This window comes from Schistocerca americana, chromosome 2, assembly GCF_021461395.2.
Source record: "Schistocerca americana isolate TAMUIC-IGC-003095 chromosome 2, iqSchAmer2.1, whole genome shotgun sequence".
Lineage (NCBI taxonomy): Eukaryota > Metazoa > Arthropoda > Insecta > Orthoptera > Acrididae > Schistocerca > Schistocerca americana.
Window position 1 is genome coordinate 971,287,164 of NC_060120.1, and position 24,430 is coordinate 971,311,593.

General features: G+C 41.9%; 1 protein-coding gene across 1 annotated transcript in view; it reads right to left on the reverse strand.

The window, feature by feature from the left end:
• Window positions 1–24,430, reverse strand: part of LOC124594580 (gastrin/cholecystokinin type B receptor-like) — a 641,947-nt gene that overhangs the window by 33,249 nt on the left and 584,268 nt on the right. The window contains exon 4 of the mRNA XM_047132951.1: window positions 23,630–24,104. Within this exon, the coding sequence (XP_046988907.1) occupies window positions 23,630–24,104 (475 nt within the window). The remainder of the gene's footprint in view (window positions 1–23,629; window positions 24,105–24,430) is intronic.

Below are 24,430 nucleotides of genomic sequence, written 5' to 3' on the forward strand. Positions count from 1 at the left end.
TCAATGATACAATTCGCTGATGACACTGCTATCCTGAGTGAAAGAGAAGAAGAATTACATGATCTGTTGAATGAACAGTATAGTGAGTACAGAATACAGACTGCGAGTGAATCGAACACAGATGAAAGTAATGAGAAGTAGTAGAAATGAGAACAGCGAGAAACTTTCAACCTTTTAACAAGAGCATTGATGGACACGAAGTAGATAAAGTTAAGGAATTCTACTACCTAGGCTGCAAAATAACCAGCGACGGACGAAGCCAAGAGGACATGAAAAGCACAGTAGCACTGGCAAAAAAGTCATTAGTGACCAAGAGAAGTCAACTACTACAAAACATAGGGCTTAATTTGAAGAAGATTGCACAGAATTGTAAGTAGTGAAACATGGACTGTGGAGAAACTGGAAGAGAAGAGCACTGAAGCATTTGAGATGTGGTGCCACAAACTAATGTTGAGAATTATGTGGAATGATAGGGGAAGCAATGAGGAAGTTCTGAGGTAAATCGGAGAGGAAAGGCATATGTGGAAAACACTGAGAACGAGAAGGGACAGGATGATACTGTCTCCGAAACCTTTTTCCCTAATGGTAGTTGGGTTAGTTGGGTATCAGGAGCGCAAAACAACAACAAAAAAGAATGCGATTAGAGGCTAACGAAATAAGATTCCGCAGGAAAGTAAAAGGAGACACAAAGTTAGATTATAAAAGAAATACGGATATTAGAAAGGAATAGAAAACATTTTGTATAAACAGGAAAGATTTAGGGCTATAGGCAAGATTGGATATCCCATCTGTTTGGATTGGAAGAGTCAAGATTACCACTACATATTAGTCAATATACTACACAAGGTAGCAGATGCATTGGAAGACCAGCAAAATGATTTTAGTGCCAAATGTAGCTGCAACTGGCCGAGCAAGGCCTAGTGTCACCAAATTCCGGGAACTCTTACTCAAAGATAAGACGAGCTGGCAACTGGTAGACATATGAAGAACCTTACAATCCTGTCACGTTTCAATTGCTAAAGATCAAATATCCTGTGATGCTGTGCCCGCTGTGTTGAAGTATCGTCTTGGCGTTATTGCTACTATACACAGGAAATTTGGCCCAAAACAGTGAAAAAGTTTACGTGTCCGTACAGCAATGTTTTTCTTACGGTGTCAGTGCTTTGACTGGCGTATGCTGCCCATCTTCCACTATTTTCTGCTAATAATTCCATACTTACGTAATTACTACACTTAACATCCAGAACAATTCGTTTTACAGCGTCTGATCTTTGTCTTTCCATAGTATTTGGCCCTTCCAGCGTCATCTCTGCTTAATTACCATAGCAAGTGGGATACTAACCTGTCCCTTCCTTTGTTACGAGCCATCCGTTCGCTTTACGTGTGTCTATTAAGTTTTTCACATTCTTCCATAGTATCTCGTTTCAAATGCTTCCCGGTTTTTAATAGGAATTCTAATGGGTTATTTTTCACGTCAGTTCAGTGCTCTGCACCGGCATTAACTTCCACGAACTTTTTCTTCCTTTTCATGTCAAAATGTTATACGGACGGATGACTTATCAAAAAAAACCTATCTTTGCATTTGGAAATTTAGTTCTCCTGTCTCGACCAAATTTGGTATTTTTCACAGCAGTTTTCTCCTCCGGGTGCGAAAATGTTTCGCTGACGCCGATCCACATAGGGAGAGTCGGTCATCATAATAAAATAGGAGAAATCAGAGCTCGCACGGAAAGATATAGGGGTATTTTTTTGGTTTTTTTTTTCGTTCCGCGCGCTCTTCGCGAATGATATAATAGAGAATTATTGTGAACGTTGTACGATGAGCCCTACGCTAAGGATTTAAATGTGATTTACAAGAATATCCATATAGATGTAGATGATGGCACTAACATTTTTTTATGCTAGTCAGATCACACCCGATGCTGACCTAATGCGCAGAAAACCGAATGGTAATAAATAAAATAAATAGGCCGATGACAATGTAAAAAAAAAAAAGGTTCAAATGGCTCTGAGCAATGTGGGACTTAACATCTGAGGTCGTCAGTCCCCTAGAACGTAGAACTACTTAAACCTAACTAACCTAAGGACAACACACACATCCATGTCCGAGGCAGGATTCGAACGTGCGAATGTAGTGGTTGCGCGGTTCCAGACTGAAGCGCCTAGAACCGCTCGGCCACACCGGCTGGTCCCTGAAAATGCAGTTTCTTTGCATTCAAAACTTAAACATATAACTGTTCTATCGAAAACTGACAGACTAAAGTAATAATATGGGTTCAATTTCAGTGCTCCATTATAATTGAAAATCAGTTTATGGTATAGTCTACGCTGCTGAGACTTTGGTCAGCTTGTGGCCTGTTTCAGGTGATCTAATTATACCCTCAAACACGGGGTACGCAAGGTGCCAGGTTGGCAATATTTTCTTAACTTCATCAACAGAATGCACTTTTCTCACAACGTAACTGCAAACATGTTTGAGACATTATCAGTCTAATACATTTTCTTACCGTAATCGTTGGATGACACACCTATTCAAAGAAGGGAATGCGGTTTTATCTACACAAAGTGCACATTTCTGCTTCCAAGAGAAAATTTTGTAGACCTTACAGTAGCGTTATTCTCTATGAAATCCTGTGATTTGGAAATTATCGACCACCCCCTTTGTCAGAGAAGCAAGAGACTGTCGTCTCGTCGAAATAATGGAATTAAACAGATGTAAATGATGAGGCGAATTAAAATAGTTCCAAACCCTCACTTCGACCGAGGTTTGCGCCATGAGAAGTATTCCGAAACTGGCAATCCCTCCTACACACTCCAGTTTGAGACTTCTCCTGTTCCACTCCCAGATCGAATCCTTTAACTCTGTTAAAATGGCTGACATACATTTTAATTTCCACACTTTCTTTAAAGACTGAGAACAGAAAATAAGGAGAATAATCTGAAAGTGTCTGTACGAAATGCTAAAAGTTGGATGGAAGTGAGCGTGCATTATCAGAAATCTGGAGTAGAAGAAACTGGAAGAATTCGAGGTGTGGGGCTAACGAAGAATATCGAAAATTGAATGATTAACTGAAGTTCTCAATGAAGTACTAAACGGAATAAGTGGGGAAAGAAATATACGGAAACCAATTCCGGCAGAAGTGATAGTTAAATGTGACATCTGCTACGACTTACAGGAACAGTTACGTTGATTCTAGTAGGTACAATTCAAGGAAAATGTTGCAGCGACAGGCAAAGACTACAGTATGAAAAAGGATTATGGATGACGATGCGTGTGTTGATTTCGTAGAGATAAAAAGATTGGCAGAATATAGGAAAATATGGACGACAAGTGGAACACTGATGACAAAAAAAAAAAAAAGATATTGGAGTCCATGTAAGAGGACTGGCAGAACTTATATTACTACAGCGTCTGTTTCATTTCATGACGATAATTTACGTCGTTCCTCCGGTGGGATTCTGGTGTACTGGATGGTCGCGATTGTGATGCAGATGTTCTCGAGAACGTTCCCGGTGGGCGAGACCGCGCACGAGCTGACGTCGCAAGTAGAGGTCTTTGACTACAAGCGAGCAGAGAAATTTCTGCTCTCGCCGTCGACAATGGACGGAGATCTTAAATCAGCCCTGCTGGAATATATGCGAATACTCTCGTTGAAGTTTAACACACGTAGACCACATAAGATAATATGTACACGTGGTCTGCTGAATGAGAAACATAATTTTGTTCAACAAAATCGGGTGTAAGAAGGTTTGCTGTATGAGAAACATAATTTTGTACAACAAAAACTGGTTTACTCGAGTTCAGGCGGTGTGTATCCAAGGCCGAAAATGCTTTTCCTTTCGAAGTTTCAAAATTATTCGAAGAAGTGTCAAGCAACCGATTATTCAGGTTAGTGTGTAAAATCTATGAGTGTGGGGATAAACCATAGGACATTTACATATTTAAGAGGATAGAAAGGTCAAGGTAAATAAGAAATCCATCAAACAATCTGCGTGTCAACTCGTGTATCTAAGTTAGGAGGTAATAATACACAGAAGAATGAAAAGACACTGAAGATATACTCTGAAACGCCTAGGAAACTGGTATAGGAAAGCGTATGCAAATACAGAGATATGTAAACTGGTAGAATACGGCGCCGCGGTCGGCAACGCCTATAGAAAACCACAAGTGTCTGGCGCAGTTGTTAGATCGATTACTGCTGCTACAGTGGCAGATTATCAAGATTTAAGTGAGTTTGAACGTGTTGTTATAATCAGCGCACGAGTGATGCACACAGCATTCCATTTCAAGAGTGTATCGTGCATGTCAGGAATCGTGTGAAATATCAAATCTCCGACATTGCTGCTGCCGGAACCTGCAAGAACGGTACCAACAACGCCTTAAGAGAATCGTTCAACGTGACAGAAGTGCAACCCTTCCACAAATTGCTTCAGATTTCAGCGCTGGGCCATCAAAAAGTGTCGGCGTGCGAAACAACGAAACGTCATCGATGTGGGCATTCGGAGCCGAAGGTCCCATCGTGTAACCTTGATGACTTCACGACACCACGCTTTACGCCTCGCCTGGGCCCGTCAGCACCAACTCTCGATTGTTGAAGATTCGAAACATGTTGCCTGATCGGAGAAGTCTCGTTGCAAATTGTATCGAGCCCAATGATGCACGTGTACGGGTATGGAGACAACCTTGTCAGTCCATGGACCCTGCATGTCAGCAGGGGCTGTTCAAGCTGGTGGACGCTCTGTAAAGGTGTGGGGCTTGTGCAGTTGGAGTGATATGGTACCCCTGACACGTCTAGATACGACTCTGATAGGTGACACGTACGTAAGCATCCTGTCTGATCAACTGCATCCATTCATGTGCATTCCGACGGAATGCGGCAATTCCAGCAGGACAATGCAACAACCCACACGTCCAGAAGTGCAACAGAATGGTTCTGGGAAACTCTTTTAGGTAAAAACACCTCCACTGGCCACCAAACTCCCCAGACACGAACATTATTGAACATATAAAGGACGCATTGCAATGTACTGTTCAGAAGAGATCTACACCCCTTCGTACTCTTACGGATTCATGACAGTGTTACTGGGTTCATGGTGTTAATTCCCTCCACCACTACTTTAGACATTAGTCGAGTCCACGTCACTTCGTGTTGCGGCACTTCTACGTGCTCGCGGCAGCTCTACACGATATTAGGAGGATGTAGCAGTTTCTTTGGCTCTTCAGTGTATTAGGTGGTGTTCTGTTTGGTTTACGAAATTTAATGAAACTAGACAGACAGTTTCGACATCACGCTAATCTCTTCATCCCATGGGATTTCGCCGGCCGCGGTGGTCTCGCGGTTCTAGGCGCGCAGTCCGGAACCGTGCGACTGCTACGGTCGCAGGTTCGAATCCTGCCTCGGGCATGGATGTGTGTGATGTCCTTAGGTTAGTTAGGTTTAAGTAGTTCTAAGTTCTAGGGGACTGATGACCACAGCAGTTGAGTCCCATAGTGCTCAGAGCCATTTTGAACCATGGGATTTCTGCAGCTATCATCGCATCCCGCATACATGTCGCCATCAGTTTCTATCTTCCCATGGTTCTTCGTCTCCCTTTTCTGTGTTTCTCATGCCCGCCTTTATCCCATTTAACCAGGAAACCTTCGGTCTTCCTCTTCTGCTTCTTTCCGGAGGACAATTGGTCAAGATATACTTTGGCCACCTGTATCTGTCATTCACACAAAACGTCCACATCGGAAGGACTGTCACTATTCTTTTTTTATCAGTAACGCTTTCTTGGGTCTGAGCCACTCCTTAATAATTGTATATCCTCGCCCGGGTATTCTACACGATCTCCTGAGAGAGTCCCTTCCTACAACTCGCATTGGTTATTATTTTTTTCGGTAATCTGTAAGTACTCACATCCAACGGTGGTTAAAGCCTCTACGATACTTCTACAGAGCATCTTCTTCTTTACTTTCCAGCTTTTCTTAGAAGACTAAGATCTTTATCTTTGGGATTGCAGCTTACCTATGGGCTACTCGTTTCTGTATTTCACAATTAGTTGTACCGCCTTTCGATAGGATGCTACCCACGTATTAAATTTTTTCATGCTTTGATGTGGTGACCATTGACTACTATGCTTCCTACCTTCTCGCCACCGCGTAGGTATTCAGTATTTTGAAAACTGACTTTCAATCCCCATTTATCATACTCTTCCAATAATATTCTCAGCACAAAGCAGGTATCGCCCTTTTCATTGGCCACCTAATCAACTACGAAAAAAAAGTGTAAAAACATTGATACTTTGTTATCTGAATGACCATTTCTGTACATATGCTATTCCGCAAGGCGGTCTGTGCATTTTGGATAATATTTTCAACAATGTAGCAGACAAGCAGCATCCTACAGTTAATCGTTTATAATTTTGAAAGGCTGCGACGAAATTTTGTTCTCCAGTTTGATTACACATTGTTCAAACTTGCATGGATTACCAGAAGGTAGGAGCCGAGGTACTGGCAGAAGTAAAGCTGTGAGGGCGGGGCGTGAGTCGTTCTTGGGTAGCTCAGTTGGTAGAGCACTTGGTTGCGAAAGGCAAAGGTCCCGAGTTCGAGTCTCGGTCCGGCACACAGTTTTAATCAGCCAGGAAGTTTCATATCAGGGCACACTCTGTTGCAGAGTCAAAATCCCATTCTGAAAACATCCCCCAGGCTGTGGCTAAGCCATGTCTTCGCAATACCCTTTCTTTCAGGAGGTTCGCAGGAGAGCTTCTGTAAAGTTTTGAAGGCAGGAGACGAGGTACTGGGAGAAGTTGTGAGGCCGGGGCGTGAGTCGTGCTTGGGTAGCTCAATTGGTATAGCACTTGCCCTCGAAAGGCAAAGGTCCCGAGTTCGAGTCTAGGTCCGGCACACAGTTTTAATCTGTCAGGAAGTTTCTTTGTATAGAATAAATATAATTCGAATGTAGGTCTTTTCGAGCTCACCCCCTTCCCCCTCAGAGCTTCAAGTAGTTTCTTCATCGGCACTGTGTGGCACCCTTCTCAAGATTTATGATTAATTGCCCACTCAGATTCCCTTCCTGTCTCTTGCCTTTAGTCTTGTAAAAGTGAAAATGTTGTTATTGGAAAATCAATCTTTCCGGAATCAACTTCCCTCTGCAGTGTCCATCAACATCCTCTCTGTTCCCATAACTTCAGTTTCTTCATCAGCACAGTGTCATACGACTTCTCGAGATGTGTGTGTAAATGGCTACTCAAATTTCTTTCATTAGTCTTCTTAACGTGAAAATGTAATTACTACATGAAGAACTCCCGAACCCACTTCGCTCTTCAACGCCCATCAACGTACCCTCTTACCTGGTTTTAGGAACCATTTCACATGCCTTCTTGACACTTTTCTTATAAACTGGACATAGATATTCCATATTACATTCCTTGAGCATTTCTACTCCCTGCAACATTCACGAATTAAACAACTTACTCTGACAATCCCGTAACGCAATTGGGCCATACTTCACTAATCCTGTTCGTATGTTTTCTTGTGCATGAGGTTTTCCACTTTCCATTTCCTTCACAGATCTTCCAACTTCTAATATACAGTGTCTGCACTTCCCACAGATAATTTATTCTCGAAACCCAGCTGTACCTCCTTGTATCTGGTTCTCTCATCCGCAAGCAGTGTCTTGAAATGATGACTATGGTATGAGCGTCCGCCGCTTGTGCTAATAAATCAGAGCGCGTTACCAAGCCGTCGCCCCTCCCCCCCCCCCCTCCTCCCCCTCCCCCTCTCCCCTCCCCTCTCCCCCCACACACACTCTCCGAGCTCTTAACACCATTTTATAGTGACGGTACCTCGGGAAACTACCCAGATAAATTGCTGGTAGCCTCTCTAATTACGTGACTTCAATATTTTAATAACACTAAAGAAACAGCTACACACAATTTAAATGCTGATACTAAAAGGATTTTGTGTATAGTGAGAAAGTATAACAGAGATACTGAAATATGCCAAATGGTTTAGAAGCACCGTGTATTTCGTGAGAAAGTACTTCTTCGAGAAGTTCAGCATTTTTGTAATTTTTTCCAGGGCAGATACTGCAACTGTCCCTCAGCGCCTTACCTATGAACTTACTGGAATTGCTCGGACAATTTTGATCATTGACATCTCTGGAGAAGTTTGCAGGCAGCCGTTTTCGAGCTCTCGATTCGTGAATCTAACTGGAAGAAACCTTAAAATATGGCCCAATAAAAGGTATTCTCTGCGAGGCAGTTCTCACAGATACAAATTATTATTATTGTTTTGTTTATTCGACTTTGGATACACATTTTTCAGTCATAGATACCTACAAGAAGAGTACTAGTCTACACACGGAATTTCCAAACCTTTAAAACCCATTACAGTTTATTATCGACTTTGAAGTCCCGATATTTGCATCATATAAAAATTCGTTTATGATGCTATAAGTTTTTATAGTGGTTTTATATAGCAGAGACTTTTCTGACATTGATTGCGGTACTGTGTTATTGATGAGAGACGTTCGAAACGTGCTCTTCGGTTCCTGATATTTTGGGCACTGTAGTAAGGTATGGTTGTATCTCCCCGAGTGGTACCACTACAGTCACAGGCAGGGGTTTGGTTCATATGCAGTCGACATAAGAGATCTGGTAATGTCCTAACGTCCAGTTCCGTTCTACTTAATGTAGACGTCGCTAGTCGCGGTCCATTAACTGTCTCAGACCTAGGTCTTTTCGGAATTAATGGTTGTATTCCACCTAGTCCCACCTTTTGTGTAGAGAGTTCTGCATCTATTCGTATTGCCAGGTGTTGAGCGCTCTTTGTGAAAGAGTTGTCGAAATTCCATGTCGGGAATCCTGTTATTTCTAGTGGCGTCCCGTGCCTTGCAGCCTCGTCGCAAATTCATCTTATTTTCACCAGAGTAAATGTAATTTGCTTCAGCCTTCTTAGACATTCGAAGTACCCAAAACGAATACAGAGTACACAATACTTCGTGATTTTTGAGACTTTTATAGAAGATATCGCTTGTAGCACACAGATTATCAGACTCTGTGTGCTACAAGCGATATCTTCTATATTATCAATCACAAAAGTTGAATATTTATGATTCATGCGGCAATGCATCGCCTTTAAGGCTGCAAAGCCTCATCCAGTAAGAGGTATTTATTGGTAACTTAAATTTTTGCGTGATTTGCAGTTGTGGACTGAATATACCACATTCTATTTTGTTTCCCTAAGTTCTGTTGAACCGTCTCTGTATTTGTAGGTTTTCTGTTTCCTATTTACTCCAGTTGTCTTTGCAATGGCGTGTACGTCTCCAAGAAATCATATTTTCTTTCTATCGTTTGGAGTGAAGTGTGATCCCTGAGGATGAAATAGTCGTATTGGTAGATCGGCCACTGTATGTTCGAGGCATTATCTCTGCAGACACGCCAAATAATTATATGTCGAAGGGATATCATACACCTTTTCCCGCAATCTCCTGGGGGGGGGGGGGGGGGGGAGGGGGGGAGGCACAATCATAGAAACCGATGTACTGGATTTTGTAAACATAATGTTAATCTTACCCTACCAATAGCCGTTCCATGAGCTTTTTCCTGCTTATATGAAGGGGAAAATTAAGAATTAATTTACATTCACAGATATCTTACTTTGCAGACGATATCATACGGCATTTTTCCTTTTTCATTTCATTCATGGTCGCCTTACAACAATGTTACACCATAGTATCCTGTTTCGTCACATTCTCAGTATTCAATCTCCGTCTTGCGTTCCGCTTGTGATAAATCAACAAACACTTTTGCCTAGTACCGTGAAATCAGATCTGATCTCTTTCTCCACTCATACTACAGAATAACAACACAAATCGTTATGTATTTGAGCGGATCTTTATCAAGTTACGCAACAAAACCTATTTCCTGTAACATTGGGACCACACACGGCTTTGTCGAATAATACATGTAGGGAAATTGATGGTAAAACAAAGAGAGGATAGAGCTTGATACAAATGTTCCTCATTTCCACTTTTCTGGATTTTCGGAAGTGTTAATATTGTTATTCTGTTTCCATGGTATTTTGACCACATTCTTTGTTGTCCTTCATGTGATGTCTAGCTCATATTTCGTTGCTTGACTTTTGGCAAGTGAATTGTCCTTGAGTCAGGCAAATATTTAAAAAACACGCACAGAAATTTACACGATGTAATCAAACTGAGTGGCAGACCGCACGCTTTAAGTACACTACAGCCCCTATGCCCGTTAACTAAATTATCCGCTGTTCCAATTAAGATTGCCTCCTTTATTACACTATCCCAGAAGCTCTTCGCCTGCACCACGATGCTGATTGCTTCGTACTTCCTTTCGTGCTCACAGCTGAGCCAGCGTTCGACTACAGTTGATTAAATTGGCTGCTTGCGCCGGGTATAAGGCTTCTGCTCTTTACACTCTTGCTCAACAGTTCAGAGTTCGCTGTTCACCGCACTGTCTCCAACGTCGAAGTCAAATAGTTACTGTATCACATTAATTTTCGAACAACCAAAACGATGTAACTAAGAAAGGTTTTCGATCATAAGTCAACAGATTTTTATCTCATTTCTATCCTTGACTGTTGCAGAGGGTGGCTAATTAATATTCTGGCTGTACCTCAGTAACAAGGTGTACAGGGGAGTAACAACATTCGTATGGTATTCGAATTCGCTGTCACAAGCTCAGAACCTCGGATATTATAATTGATAAGATTAATACAATGAGCAATGGAATTCAGTCTGAAGACTGGCTTTGTGTAGCGCAAGTCTCTTCCTCTCTGCATCAAAACTGCAACCTATGTTCATTTCTGTAACTGAATCCTGGTCGTCTTCTACAATTCCTAAAACGTACACTTCGCACCATTACTTAACAAACGATTTATTGATGCCTCAGAATGTGTCAGTCCCTTCTTTCAGTCAGTTTGTGCCATTAACGTCCAGTATTTTTCTGCAGTACTACAATTCAAATGTTTCTGTTGTCTTCCTGTCCTTAAGGTTTGCAATCTACGTTTCACTTCCGCACAATACCTTCAGAAGGCACTTCCTAACATGTAAATCTCTACATCGGATATCATCAGTTATTTTGCTACTGAAATAGACAAAACTCATTCGCTACTTCTAATTTCACATTTCTTCATCTGATTCCCTCAGCATCAGCAACGCTCAAATGTTCTGTTTCTTCTTTCCCAATTTCTGCTTGCTTTACGTCACAGCTTGCTCAATGCATAGTTCGAATAGCACAAACCTATCTCACTCCTTTCTCAATTACTGCTTCCCTTGTCCTTCGACTCTTATATCTGTAGCCAGGTTTCTATACTTATTGTAAAAAACATTTCGGACTCTATACGAGTATATCCGCTAACCTCGTAATTTCAACGAGTGTAATCCAGACAATAATGCCAAAAACTTTTCTAACTCATTAAGTGCTAAATGTAGGTGGCCCTTTCTGTAACCTGTCTTCTAAGGTGACTTGTAGGTCAGAATTCTCTGACATGTCCCATATTTCTCTCAACCAAAAAAGATCTTCCCTGAGGTCGCTTTCTGCCAATTTGTCTTGTCTTCTGTAAATAATTTGTATCAGTGCTTTGACTTATTAAAGTGATCGTTCTATAGAATTCACAGCTACCAGCACCTGCCTTGTTTCCAATTGTAATTATTACATTCCTTTTGAAATAAGAAAGTCCTTCGCCTGTCTCAAATATGGGTCACATCACACATGTCTCTCCCAAAGACCTAGAGAATTCTGGGGGTACGCCAACTGTCCCTGTTTTTTCAAACAGGACTTTCAGTTTTCTGTCTAATTCTTCTTGTAATATCACATCTCCTATCTTATCTTCAACTACTCTCTCTTCGGTTTCTGCAATTCCGTCTTCAAGCATGTTTCTCTTCTGTAGTAGGTTCTACACAGGGTGTCCCACGACGAATGGTCATCATTTAGAGATATAACAGGAACTATCATTCGAAGCAAAAACGTCTAGCAAACATGGCCTCTAAAGTGCATACCGTAAGAGCTATGAGCACTTTCTCATGTTTGCTAATGTGACACATGTAATTCTATAGAAGAAATGCTTATAGCTCTTAAAGTAAGCATTTTAGATCCCATATTCACTTGACTATTTTTTCTTGTATCCATCTATACTGTCTCCTCCCATAGTATGAAAACCAAAGAGTTTACAATACACGAGTTTGTTTCTCAATACAGGAGATGGAAAAGTGCTCATAGCACTTAAGTTTTGCAGTTTAGAGTGAATGTATATTTCGAAAGATCATTCGTGTGATCTCCCAGAATTCTGAGGTTTCCCCCTGATACTCCCTACACCTACCAGTCTTCCTTTCCTTGATAAGACATGGATTGGCGCCTCGCCTCGGAATACTTTAAGAGGGCCTCTCTTTTACCCAAAGCCGTCTTTAATTTTGCTGTAGGCTGGATCTATTTCTTCCTAGTCATGCATGCTATTTAACTGCTTCGCGTTTCTCGTTCAGCCATTGGCGCTTTACCATTTTGCATTTTCTGTCGAATGCAATTTTAAATGTCTGTACTCCATTTCGTCTGCTTTATTTGCTGCATTTTCCTTTATTTTTTTTATTTTCTTAAAATTAGATTCAGTATCTCATGAGTTAATAGATTTCTGATAGTCCTTGTCTTTTTGCCCTTTTATCGTCTGCTGCATTCGCTATTCCTGCTCTCGATGCTACTCATTAGTCTCTTGTTGCACTCTTTTGTTACCCATTTTCTGTCAGTTGTTGCCAAATATTCCCCTGAAGCTCTCTACAGACAGTGAGTCATTCAATTTGTATGACACCCATCTTCTCAATTTCCTACCCTTCCTGAAATTCGGCAGTTTTAATATGCAGTTTATAACCAACGACTTAGGGTCAGCGCCCGTGTCTATCGCTGGAATGATTTTGCTGTTTAAAATTCGGTTTCGGGATATCTGTGTTACCAGTATACACCCTAGCTATAATTTTCGGTGTTTCCACGTCTCCTCCACGCACAAATATACTTTCATGATTGTTAAACCAAGATTTGCTAAAAAGTTTCGAAGTAATAAATGATAAATAAACAAAGTTAAAAATACAATAAATGGTTAACACTAATAAAGTAAACTATTTCTATAGATTGTCATCCTTTTGCTTAGAAATATCAGTGGTCTAAAACAAATCAGTAGTTGGCTGTATGTTAACTGATGATAAAATGGTGAGAAACTTTACAGATAACTAGGTTGTATCCTTATATAAAAACGAATGGAAGTTAGTATTAAACGTCAGGTAATGAAGGAGAGAAAATAGTAGAAAACAAAGAAAGGTGAAGAAAACTACAAAAATCGGAAGAAAGAAAAATACAAACTTCCCCAGGGTTACGTGTAAACTGTGGAACAAGAATGGAGGAGTATTAAGAGCAGGCTGGTTTAAGCGTCAGAGGAGGGGTGTGGAAAAACCGGTAAAATTAAGGGGTTTAAGGAGAAAATTTGGTTATAAGCATTTTTGAGGACGAATAAGGCGTTCACAGTAAGGTTTCAACAAACGACATCTGAAGTAAGGGAAGGAGATAAAGTGAGATACAAGGAGGTGCAAGAAGTTGTTGTAAAGGAAAATGGAGAGTGAATGGAAAAATGGACCACAGTGAAGAAACAGGGTTGTAAAGAAAATCACCAAAAAGAAAACAGTACAGAATGATAATAAAATGATGAAGAAGAACGATGTAGAATTTCCAGAATTCGGATGGAGCAGTGGAGGAATAGGTATAGAGGATGTAGATGATGAACCGGAAACTAAAAGCATCTAATATTCTTATAATCTGAAGAGACGCTGTTGATCGTGAAAGGAGGAAGGACACTGCACTTAAATGAAGTAAGTACGGAAATGATCAGATCAGAAAAAAAATATGGGGAGTCAGTTTTTACATTACAGCTACGAAGATCTCTTCTTCTCTATTCTTCTTCTTAGGCCTATCCTGCATCTCTAAGGTATTGGCTCTGTTATATGGACTCTGGCAATGTTAATGTCAGTTGGTACCCAGATGCCCTTCCTAATGCCACCACTGCCACAGGGAAGGAATCTATGAATCCCATCTGTCTGCATCTACAGTAAATCTCACATAGTGCTACATTTCAGATAGCGAAGTATAAAATGGAGGGCAAGAGACCGAGGGGAAGGCAAAAGGACTGAAGGGTAAAAGGAGTAGAAGAAAGAATTCGAAAGACAGGAGAAGACTGGAGTAACTTTTCGGCCGTAGTCTACGCTTTCGTCTCTGGGGAGTTTACAACAGCTTTCTTTAGTGTTTCATTGAGATTAGTCTTTGGTGTAATCGAGAGTGTTACTTAGAGCCACGTAAAAAAACGTACTGCTGAAACCGGTGAGACGTTAATTAGCAAACAAGAGAATGCTGGAGCGGCAGGTGGCTGGCATTGAAAATTGGGTTGCGAGAAACTTGTAATAATATAATAATATCAAGTAGTGTTTTAAAATTACGAGCCCACTGTAACACAAGCATCTGTGAATGTACACAAATGTGTACGAAGGTAAAAGAAAAGCAGCAATAATGGAACGGGATCTTGCAGCCAGTCGAGTAATGGGACACTTCTGAGATGGAGGCAATGGAGACGAAGGCCAGAACGCAATTGGTACCGACGTCCACGCCGATTACATATAGTAATCGAAGTGAGGGACTTTCAACGGTGAGGAATTTCATGTTCAAATATTTGAAGTTAGGCAAAGAGTCTTAATCAGTGTTCGAGTGGTACAGTAGTACTGCGTTTTGCGTAATTTGTGAATGTATTGCGAATTATCAAGGAGATTGACTGCCATCAGCACAGGATGCAATTTACGGTGAAGGTGTGGTACAAACTAGCACACCCGCCTATCAACAAAAGTCATCAATTATTCTTATATGAGGAAGATAAAAGGTCTTGTAACAGTGAAACAGACGGTGCACAGTCAGTGGCAAGAACTGTACAAAGTAGTGATACCAGCAGAGCATGTCAGAAGGTATTTCTCTACTGTTCCACTCGTCATCTAGTGAAGGACAGTTAGCATTTACTCATTAACGGGCACTGAATTCAGGAATTAAAGAAGCAAGAGCTTATGAAATCGTGCTAGACATGTCCATCAAAACACTTAGTTAATTTGTCACTGCACCAGCTAGCTTACACTTGGCAACACATAAAAATAATCAAAAGTCACCAGTCACCTTATATTGAACCAGAGGAGTGACAGAGAAGTGGTGGGAAGGCTGGAAAAGACTGAGAGACATGCGTTGCAACCTGACGTGCCAGTGGCGAGAAGCTCTACAACATGTTGATAACGATGGAGGCGATGATTTCGCTGAGAAAACGTGGAACACATCAGAGACTTACGCCTCACAATACAGCTAAGAGAAGTTTCGTCCTTGCGAATGACTGTTTTATTTGTTCCCACCAAACCTTGTTTCGCCTGTCATTCCCAGACATCATCAGTGGTATACAATAGAAAGAAAATTAACTATACATGCTTTTTTAGGAGATGCCACAGTGGTAACACCGGTTCCCGTCAGATCCCAGATGTTCAGCGCTGTCGGGATGGGCTATGACTTGGATTGGTGACCATCCGGTCTGCCGAGCGCTGTTGGCAAGCGGGGTGCTCTCAGCCATTGCGAGGCAAACTGAGGAGCTACTTGATTGAGAAGTAGTGGTTCCGGTCTCGACAACTGACATACGGCCGGAGAGCGGTGTGCTAACCACATGTCCCACCATGTTCCCATCCCGCGATTCCTGTTGGCTGAGGATGACACGGCGGCCGGTCGGTACCATGTGGGCCTTCCAAGGCCTGTTCGGACGGACTTTAGTTTGTTAGGAGATCCATAGTGATTCTTGACAGTTCCATTAAATTATCTAACTACTTACGAACATATGCTTGTCTTTCATTTACATTTTTATGTTTTTTTATGTATAGGTGTCTTTTTCTGTAGGTGCTATGTGCCCGTAGTACAGCTTTCTTAGTGACGTGTCACAGTCAAACATTTCAGTGAACATCACCTACCTTGTTGCACGGTGAACATGACCTTGCTCGTAGCGATTATGGGAGCCTTGGAGGATGAAAATGGATTGGGTAGCTGGGGTTGGAATTTACAGACATGGTTCTGGTGGGCACTCAATAAAAGAAAGCAAATGCTGACGCTACAGGAAGAAGTGTAAAAGAATATAATGAAGGGGTAAGGCGCCCTATTTTTAAACAAGCAGTGAATTAAGAGTGCGAATTGCGTTGGTTAATTTGAGGGAAGGAGAAATTCGCACTCTATAATCATCGTCATATTTCAGAATGCGGGTATCCACATCATTGAGAGGCGAATGAAAGGCTAAGGAAGAGTGACCCAGTGGACAGATAATCCCCCAACCTTTCAGTTTCCAGCCACACCCTCTACTGCTAGATCACCACACCGCTTGCGCGTTCTTGAGCACTGCTGCTGTTTCGAGTTACAGGGGCTGTTCACTAGGTAGCACACATAATGCAGACAATTTGTGCAACGTATTTATGAATTATGTAGAACAACCTTCCTAGTGAATTAGCGTTTGTATCAGTCAAGACGGGATCAACATCCCTGCAGCAGTTCCTGGCATTACCTAACATATACAGGTTGATTCATGAAGATTTTCAGATATGTTAGGGGAAGGTGGGGGATTTACACGCATGTGGGAAATCCCATGCAGGCTGATTTACGCAGTTTGAATGGCGCAAGCTGTTCCCAGTTGGTGCTACACCCTGCCAGCAGGAGTAACAACTACTACGCGGCTTATGCCAGCCATTTTCCAGTGGCACTGATGGAGCAGTGAAGTATTGTTTATTATCGGCGTGTCTCATGAAATTTTGGTAAGCTGTATTTTGCAAGGTAAGTGCTACTATAAGTTGCTTTAATGTAATTCTTGCATATCAGCTACTAACCTTAGATGAAACCTTTAATTTAATTGTAGATTTGTCCCGCTATTTGAATTAGGTATCGAGTTATCTTAGGTTAGTCATCGAACTTACAGTGGGGTAATGCCACGCAGATGATGAAGTGCGTGGTATTCCCCCTTGCAGGTTATATTTTCAATGCTAATGAGGTTTTTTTTAAAAAAAATTTCAGATGGGTAGATATTATAAAAGAAAAACCCAGAAAGCAAAATGGGGACAAGAGGAACTTCGTAAGGCTCTTGATGCCATCAATTCCGGGAGAAAAATAAGAGAAGTATCAAGAGCTTTCGGGGATTCATGAAGCTACTCTGCGAACGAGAATGAACGTTAAAAATACTGAGCGTCCAAAACTTGGAAGAAACCCAACTGGAAAATGAGATTAGGGATCATGTTATTACAATGGCCGAGTTGTTCTATGGCATTACATGCATCCAGCTGCGAAAGATTGCATTTTAGTATGCAGAGGCTAACAACATTGCAAACAATTTTGATAAGTCATCTAGGTTAACTGGAAAGGATTGGCTAGCTCTATTTCTAAAAGAAACCCAAGTATTAGCATAAGAAACTCTGAAGCAACTAGCATTAAGAGAATACGGACATTTAATAAAGAAGAAGTTAATGCATATTTTAAAAACTTAGAACATGTCTTTGAAAAATATAAATTTAAAGAGGGGCGAGTGTTCAATGTCGATGAAATGGGTATAAATGCTGTACAAAAGCCTGAGATAATTTTGGCTCCTAAAGGTGTTAAACAAATAGGTGGGGCCACGTCTTGGGAAAGGGGGAAAAACGAGACTGTGATACGTTGTTTCAGTGCTGCTCGTACCTACATCCCCCCCTATGTTTATCTTCCCCAGGAAGAGGATGTCAAATCTCTTAAGTAAAGGTGGACCAGTTGGAGCAATATATGGTTGTTCTGTCAATGGCTGGTCCAATGAGTCATTAATTTTCGAATGGATCCAACATTTTTAGAACAATGTAAAATCAACTATTGATGACCCTGTGCTGCTGATTTTAGATAATCAGAGCATCCACGTTTCACTTGATAATTTTGAATTTTGTAGAAAACATTCTACTTTCATGGTAACCATACCTCCACACACTTCTCACAAGCTCAACCACTAGATGTTACATTCTTTCCTTCTTTGAAATCAGCCGTCAATCGTTAGTGTGACATGTACATAAAGAAACAGGTGTATCAAAAATACACCATATCAGTTAGCAGAACTTTTTAATAAGACATATATTAAGATCGCTACCATGGACAAAGGGCAGTCAGGGTTTAAGGCATGTGGGATTTGCCCTTCCAATCCAAACAAATTTCAGCATGACGACTTACAACAATGTGAGATCTTCAGAGATGTTGTCCTTGAAGATGGAGAGGTTCCGAATGCAACAAATGGAAATGAAGTGGTTGCATCTACAAACGAGCCACATATCCCCAAAAGGAGTCAAGAACAGATTCCTGGATCTTCAGAAGAAGATGTACCACTTCTAGTAGGCCTAGAAGAGGTCGCAACAACATCAAGTAAAAGTGCATGTGTCAAGCACGTTAGTGTATTTGGCATATCTCCTGTTCCAAAACCAAAACCTAAATCTTGATATGCAGACCATTTGTGATGACGATGAAATGGACGATATTGATCCATTGGCGATTTCAGAAGATGTCTCTTTAGTTTGTGGAGAGTTTGGGGAAGATGGAGATCTATGGTACCGATGTATTTCTTGTAGCAGATGGAGTCAGGAAGAATGTAGTGACTGGAACGCTCCAAAAGGTTGCAAGTGTGATTTTTGCTGTATGAGAAAATGAACTCTTTTCACATCAATAAAAATGGGAAAAACGAAAATTATAGATGTTTGTAGAATTACATTATTTAGTTCTTAAATATGCTGTTTACTATTTGTAGTAACTAATAAGCAAATAAAAATAGCGAGTATTGTACATTTTTATGGTTTGTTTGTTTTGTGTGTTATTAGCCAGTACTTTGCGTGTCATTACCCTCAGGGGTGGGGAATACCACGCATTTGCACTCTTTTTTATTTTAATGTTCAAAATTAAGGTACTGTTTATAACTATTTATAGACGATTGGAATATGTGGAGAAATGTCCGTTGCATGGTATGTACTTATTTTCGTAGGTTTTAATTATGAAACGAATGGTTCACATCGATTTTTCCTTAGGTGCGTGTATTTTCCCCACTCTCCCCTAATATATTATTCTACAAGTAAAATTAAAGAAAAAAGTTCATATAAACATGGGTCTGAAAAGTTTAGTTACGCAGTTACAGATAATAAAAGATTTTGCCTGAAATTTAGCAACTTCGCTAATATGAAGCCATCGGAATACTATACGAGGTTAAAGTAAAGCACTATTTCCATTTATGTTGTTGTTATTGATCTGGTGAATTTAATAAAGCATGTCCCAGACGTGTATCTGCAGTAGTTTTCTAGAACATCCAGAGAAGCAAAGGAGTAATTTCGTAAAATTTTTAATTTATTACCTAATTGGCCCAATTTGTTTTCCAAATTCCAGATAATTGTACAAAGTCATCTACAGATCTTGTAGAGAATTTAATTTAGGAAAAGGGTGGTAATGACGTTAACTGAAACTGTACGAAAGTGTGAGATAAAATGCTTTTATTAATACCTTAGCACACGTGAATTTATGTTAAACCGGCAAAAACAAATCTCAGTGTTAAGAAAGTTGTACAGTGTACATACCATTTCACAAAACATTCACAATAAATATTCAAAAATGTCTCCACCGAGTTCATTGAATTTAGCTGCATGCGTATGAACAGATAATGTGAGGAAGTAATGCCTCACGTGTATTGATTTTGTCCTCATTAACTACGTCTTTCATACATCGCCATACACAAAAATCCATTGGTGTTAAATCGGGCGATCTGGGTGGCCACAGACTTTAGCACCACGACCAATCCATTTCTTGGGAAAATGTTCATTCAGATGTTTAGTAACTAACGGCGTTGGTGAAATGAGGAGCTGCAACATCATGTTGAGAATACATTCGCAATCTCTTAGCAAGTGGAAAATCTTCGAGCTGGGGGGGGGGGGGGGGGGGGAGGCATTTCTTCTTGAGTGTGTGCTGATTATCGCACGCCTTCATTTATGCTAAATCGCTGTCAGTAATTATTTTGTACTTTTGCATGTGTCTTCAGATAATATGTGGCTCGTTATGTAAATTATTAATGCCATTTCGAGTAAATTTTGCCTCATCAGTAAATAAAACGTATTTGTGTAACTGCCGATCAGTATTTAACCAGCTGCACAACTCCAAGTGAATGGCAGGATCTCACGGATGTAAATGATGCACTTTTTCTTTATGGTACGGATAGAGATTATTGTACGCCATACCTTAGATTGTGAAATGCGTAATCGTTGAGAAATACGTCGTGTACTCGTACCCGGGCTGCTTTTAACAGCGTCCATGAAATCCTCGTCATCGTCTTCACGTATCGAGCGCTCGTACTGTTTACGAACGCTAGGTAGGGAACCTGTCCCCCGTACCATTGGAAATACTCCGCTAATGGCTCGTGCACTCGGAATCCTTCGAGTTAGATAACGTACGCGATATTCGTAAACTGTAGCCGCAGCATTACTATCAAATTTGCCATAAGCAAACACTATATCGGGGTATTCCTCTGTCGAAAAAATGAAAGGCATCCGTATTCCATAAATAATCTGGAAACTACAACAGTTACTATGTGGTTTTAATTAAATACTCTGTTGTTATTATGTTCTTTCATTGAACAATACAGAAAAGTAACTCATTTCAAGATTAGGAAACGACTGAAACAACTCACTAACTGTTGCCAACAATGACATAAACGTTACTACATTCTTAATGGAAAGTAAACAAGTTTACTTGTATAATAATCTTTGCTTCTCTGGATGTTCTGGGAAACTACTGCAGATACACGTCTGGGACATGTATTATTAGATTGAAGAGACCAATAAGAAGGAAAGAAATGGAAATCGCGCTCTACTTCAAACTCGTACAGTTTTGCGATTGCTTCACATTTGCGAAGTTGCTAAATTTCAGGCATAATCTTTTACTATCAGTTACTCCGTAACAAAAGATTTGCGGGCCTGTGTTTATATGAACATTTTTCTATAGATTTACTTGTAGAATAACATATTAAAATATTCGCATATCTTCTTGAATCACCCTGTATAGACGGATGTGAGAAAACGACTTCAATCTATACATGATATTAACGCAGAAGTAACTCTGTTACGTTTTCACAACCAACCCGCTGACCTAAATTCGATGAAATGTAGTATGGAGATAGCTTGAACGATGAGGAAGAACATAGACGAGTTTAAAAAGTGTGGAGTACGAGATACTTATTGATATGAAGAATGTTACGTTAATTAGTGAAAATTATTTACTCTTTGAAAAAGCTAGTTACTCCTTTAATTTAGATGTTTATCATGTTTGTGAAATTGTTTTTTTTGTTGATATGTTTCAAAGTGAAAAATCAATGGTTTTACATCTTCAGTGTGTTTTAGTGTGCCTCGCTGCTTCGCCTTCGACGCCGCCAACCTGCAACGCATCTGTACTTAGCAGGTTATCGCCAGCTCGGCGCCTGTATTCAGGCTGGTTTCTGCAGTACCGCCGTGCTCAGCGTCCAGAGGGTCTCCCGGTAACTACCCAGAGGGTGCGGAACATAACAATGGCGGTCGCTACCGACATGCACCTAGTGCTGCCTCCTTCGCAAGTCGATAACCAATAGAAAACTTGTAACCATCTGCCATCCGAGCATTTCTGCGCTGAGCCGGCTAGAGCCAGTTCCGTCTTCGCCAGCCAGCAACTGATGTATCATCAGCGTTTGGACATCACCCCGGATCTGACGTCACCTTCGCCACCCGAACGGCTGCGTTCTTGCGATCTGTGCTCCGAGCCTTGGACAAGTCGTGCTCCTCTTGGGACAGAATTTACCATCAGAAACAGCAGACTGTATCCTAAGTTTACTTGTTCAAGTAAACATGGTATAATTACCCCTAATTGTGACCTTGTGGGAGTATTCTGAGTGCGAAACACTTCATATTTAGCTCCTACTTCCACAGCACTTTTTGCACGATGTACATGTTGTATAATATATGACTGCTTCAATAGCATTGCGTGTAGATGCAAGTTCCTGCCCAGGCCCTTCTGTACACACTGCTCGGCAGCGATGCTGCACATACCAGTGCATCGTATATTGAGGCAGCCTGGGAAGGCGGAGAGCGCAATGCACACCATGAGCTATGCTTACCAGAACTGGCAGAGACGTGGGAGCAGCTGATACCGCTGCACGTAGAGTGGGTTACTTCCATTACTTCCTTACCATCACTTATCTTAAAAAAAAAGAAAAAAAACCTGATATTCTAGCAGAGCTGCGGGTAAACGGAATGTTCAGAAGTTTAGTACACAAACCACTAAGGAGAGAAAAACTAGTATATTTTGCGAAGCAACCGTATGTCGGAAACCTATACTGCATGAGCACTGAGTATGTGTTGATAAGATATGAGTGGAGCAAATAAGACATTGTATCTAACGTTTTTACGCGACATTTTCGTTTAAGATGTGTAGTTTGTTGTAATGTCATATTCTTGGACACCAACTGAGGAAATAGTGGTTATCACTAGTGCTTGTATGATTTTTGACAATCACTGGATTCGTTAGGGAGGACCTGTACGCTGGACTGCAGGATCCCTGCACCTCACCCCATTACTCTTTCTCTGGAGCTACGTGAAAAGTGTATTCTACTGCTGTCGAATCGAGGTGGAACTGGTTGCGAGAATTCTTGCAGTATCCAACACACCATTGGTTTTCACCAAACACGGACTCCCTGTCACGTCGACACCCGCTCTGCACAGAAGTCAGTTGCGCTTATTTTGAATATTTATTGTAATGTAATACTGATCAGAACAATAATGCACTGAAAAACGTCTGACTCAGTGTTATTGTCAATCATCTTGGGGATGAAGCTCTTTTTTCCGTGTTTCTATTAACCATACATATGAAACTTCCTAGCAGATTAAAACTGTGTGCCCGACTGAGAGTCGAACTCGGGACCTTTGCCTTTCGCGGGCAAGTGCTCTACCAACTGAGCTACCGAAGCACGACTCACGCCCGGCACTCACAGCCTTACTTCTGCCAGTACCTCGTCTCCTACCTTCCAAACTTTACAGAAGCTCTCCTGCGAACCTTGCAGAACTAGCACTTCTGAAAGAAAGGATATTGCGGAGACATGGCTTAATCTCAGCCTGGGGGATGTTTCCAGAATGAGATTTTCACTCTGCAGCGAAGTGTGCGCTGATATGAAACTTCCTGGCAGACTAATAGTGTGTGCCGGACCGAGACTCGAACTCGGGACCCTGCTGTCAGGACGGGGCGTGAGTCGTACTCGGGTAGCTCAGTTGGTAGAGCAATTGCCCGCGAAAGGCAAAGGTCCCGAGTTCGAGTCTCACTCCGGCACACACTTTTAATCTGCCAGGAAGTTTCAACATATGTGTTATTGTCAATTACACATTACAAAGTCCTATATACTCAGTTCTCCAGTAATATGCGTTTCCGACGCATAGTTGCTTGACATAAATTGTTTTTGTCTCCTGTATCAACCCTGTCAGCTTGGGCACTGAATTAGTGAACAGCGTAGGGAAGAAGAGGTGATGCTCACCGTTACGGTGGCTCCTGCGGCGGCCGCTGGCGACGGGCATCGGCGGCGGGGAGGTGGGCAGCGCGGCGGAGGAGCCGCTGGAGAGGAAGGGCCGGCTGCTGGCGCGCGTCGACTGCCGGCTGAGCGCGGGCACCACCACCGCCTCGTAGCCGCCGTGGTGTCGCGCGCTCGCGCTCACCACCACCGAGTAGCCGCCGCAGCTGCCCGAGCCGGACGCCGAGGCCGAGCCGGAGGCGGCGTCGCTGCGCAGCTGCTCGCTGTTGCCCGAGCAGTCGGTGGCCGTCGCGGACTCGCCGCACCGAGCGCCGCCTCCGGCGCCGACGCCCCCGAGGCCGCCCCCGGCGCCGCCCCCGCGCCCTCCGGCTGCGGCCGCGGCGTGCGCTGCCGACGCGTGTCGGGGCGCCGACCGCGACAGGATGGAGTAGGCTCGCCGTGCTCGCTGTCCGCGCAGCCCGCAACACCTGCCCAGTGTGTCCTGCAAAGCACCGCCTAGTTTACTTTGTACTTGCACCCACACTGCCGCACCACACAATCAGCGCGCTCCGTACACCGTTTGTACTACTGAATAGTCTGTGCTTGATTAATTACGTACTACAGCTAAGTCAGTGTCTTTACAGCGTAAATAACTAAAAGTGGCGATCAAAAACTTTCCACTTGAGTCGGTGTTGCACCGTATATGCAGAGCATATACTAATGCACCGATGCTTGTATACAGGGTGCTGCGCTTAAATTCGGAAAAATGAAACTATTTTAAAAGCAAATTTGCTTGCTTGCTTTCTCGGGCCTTTGTCCCGCTCCAAC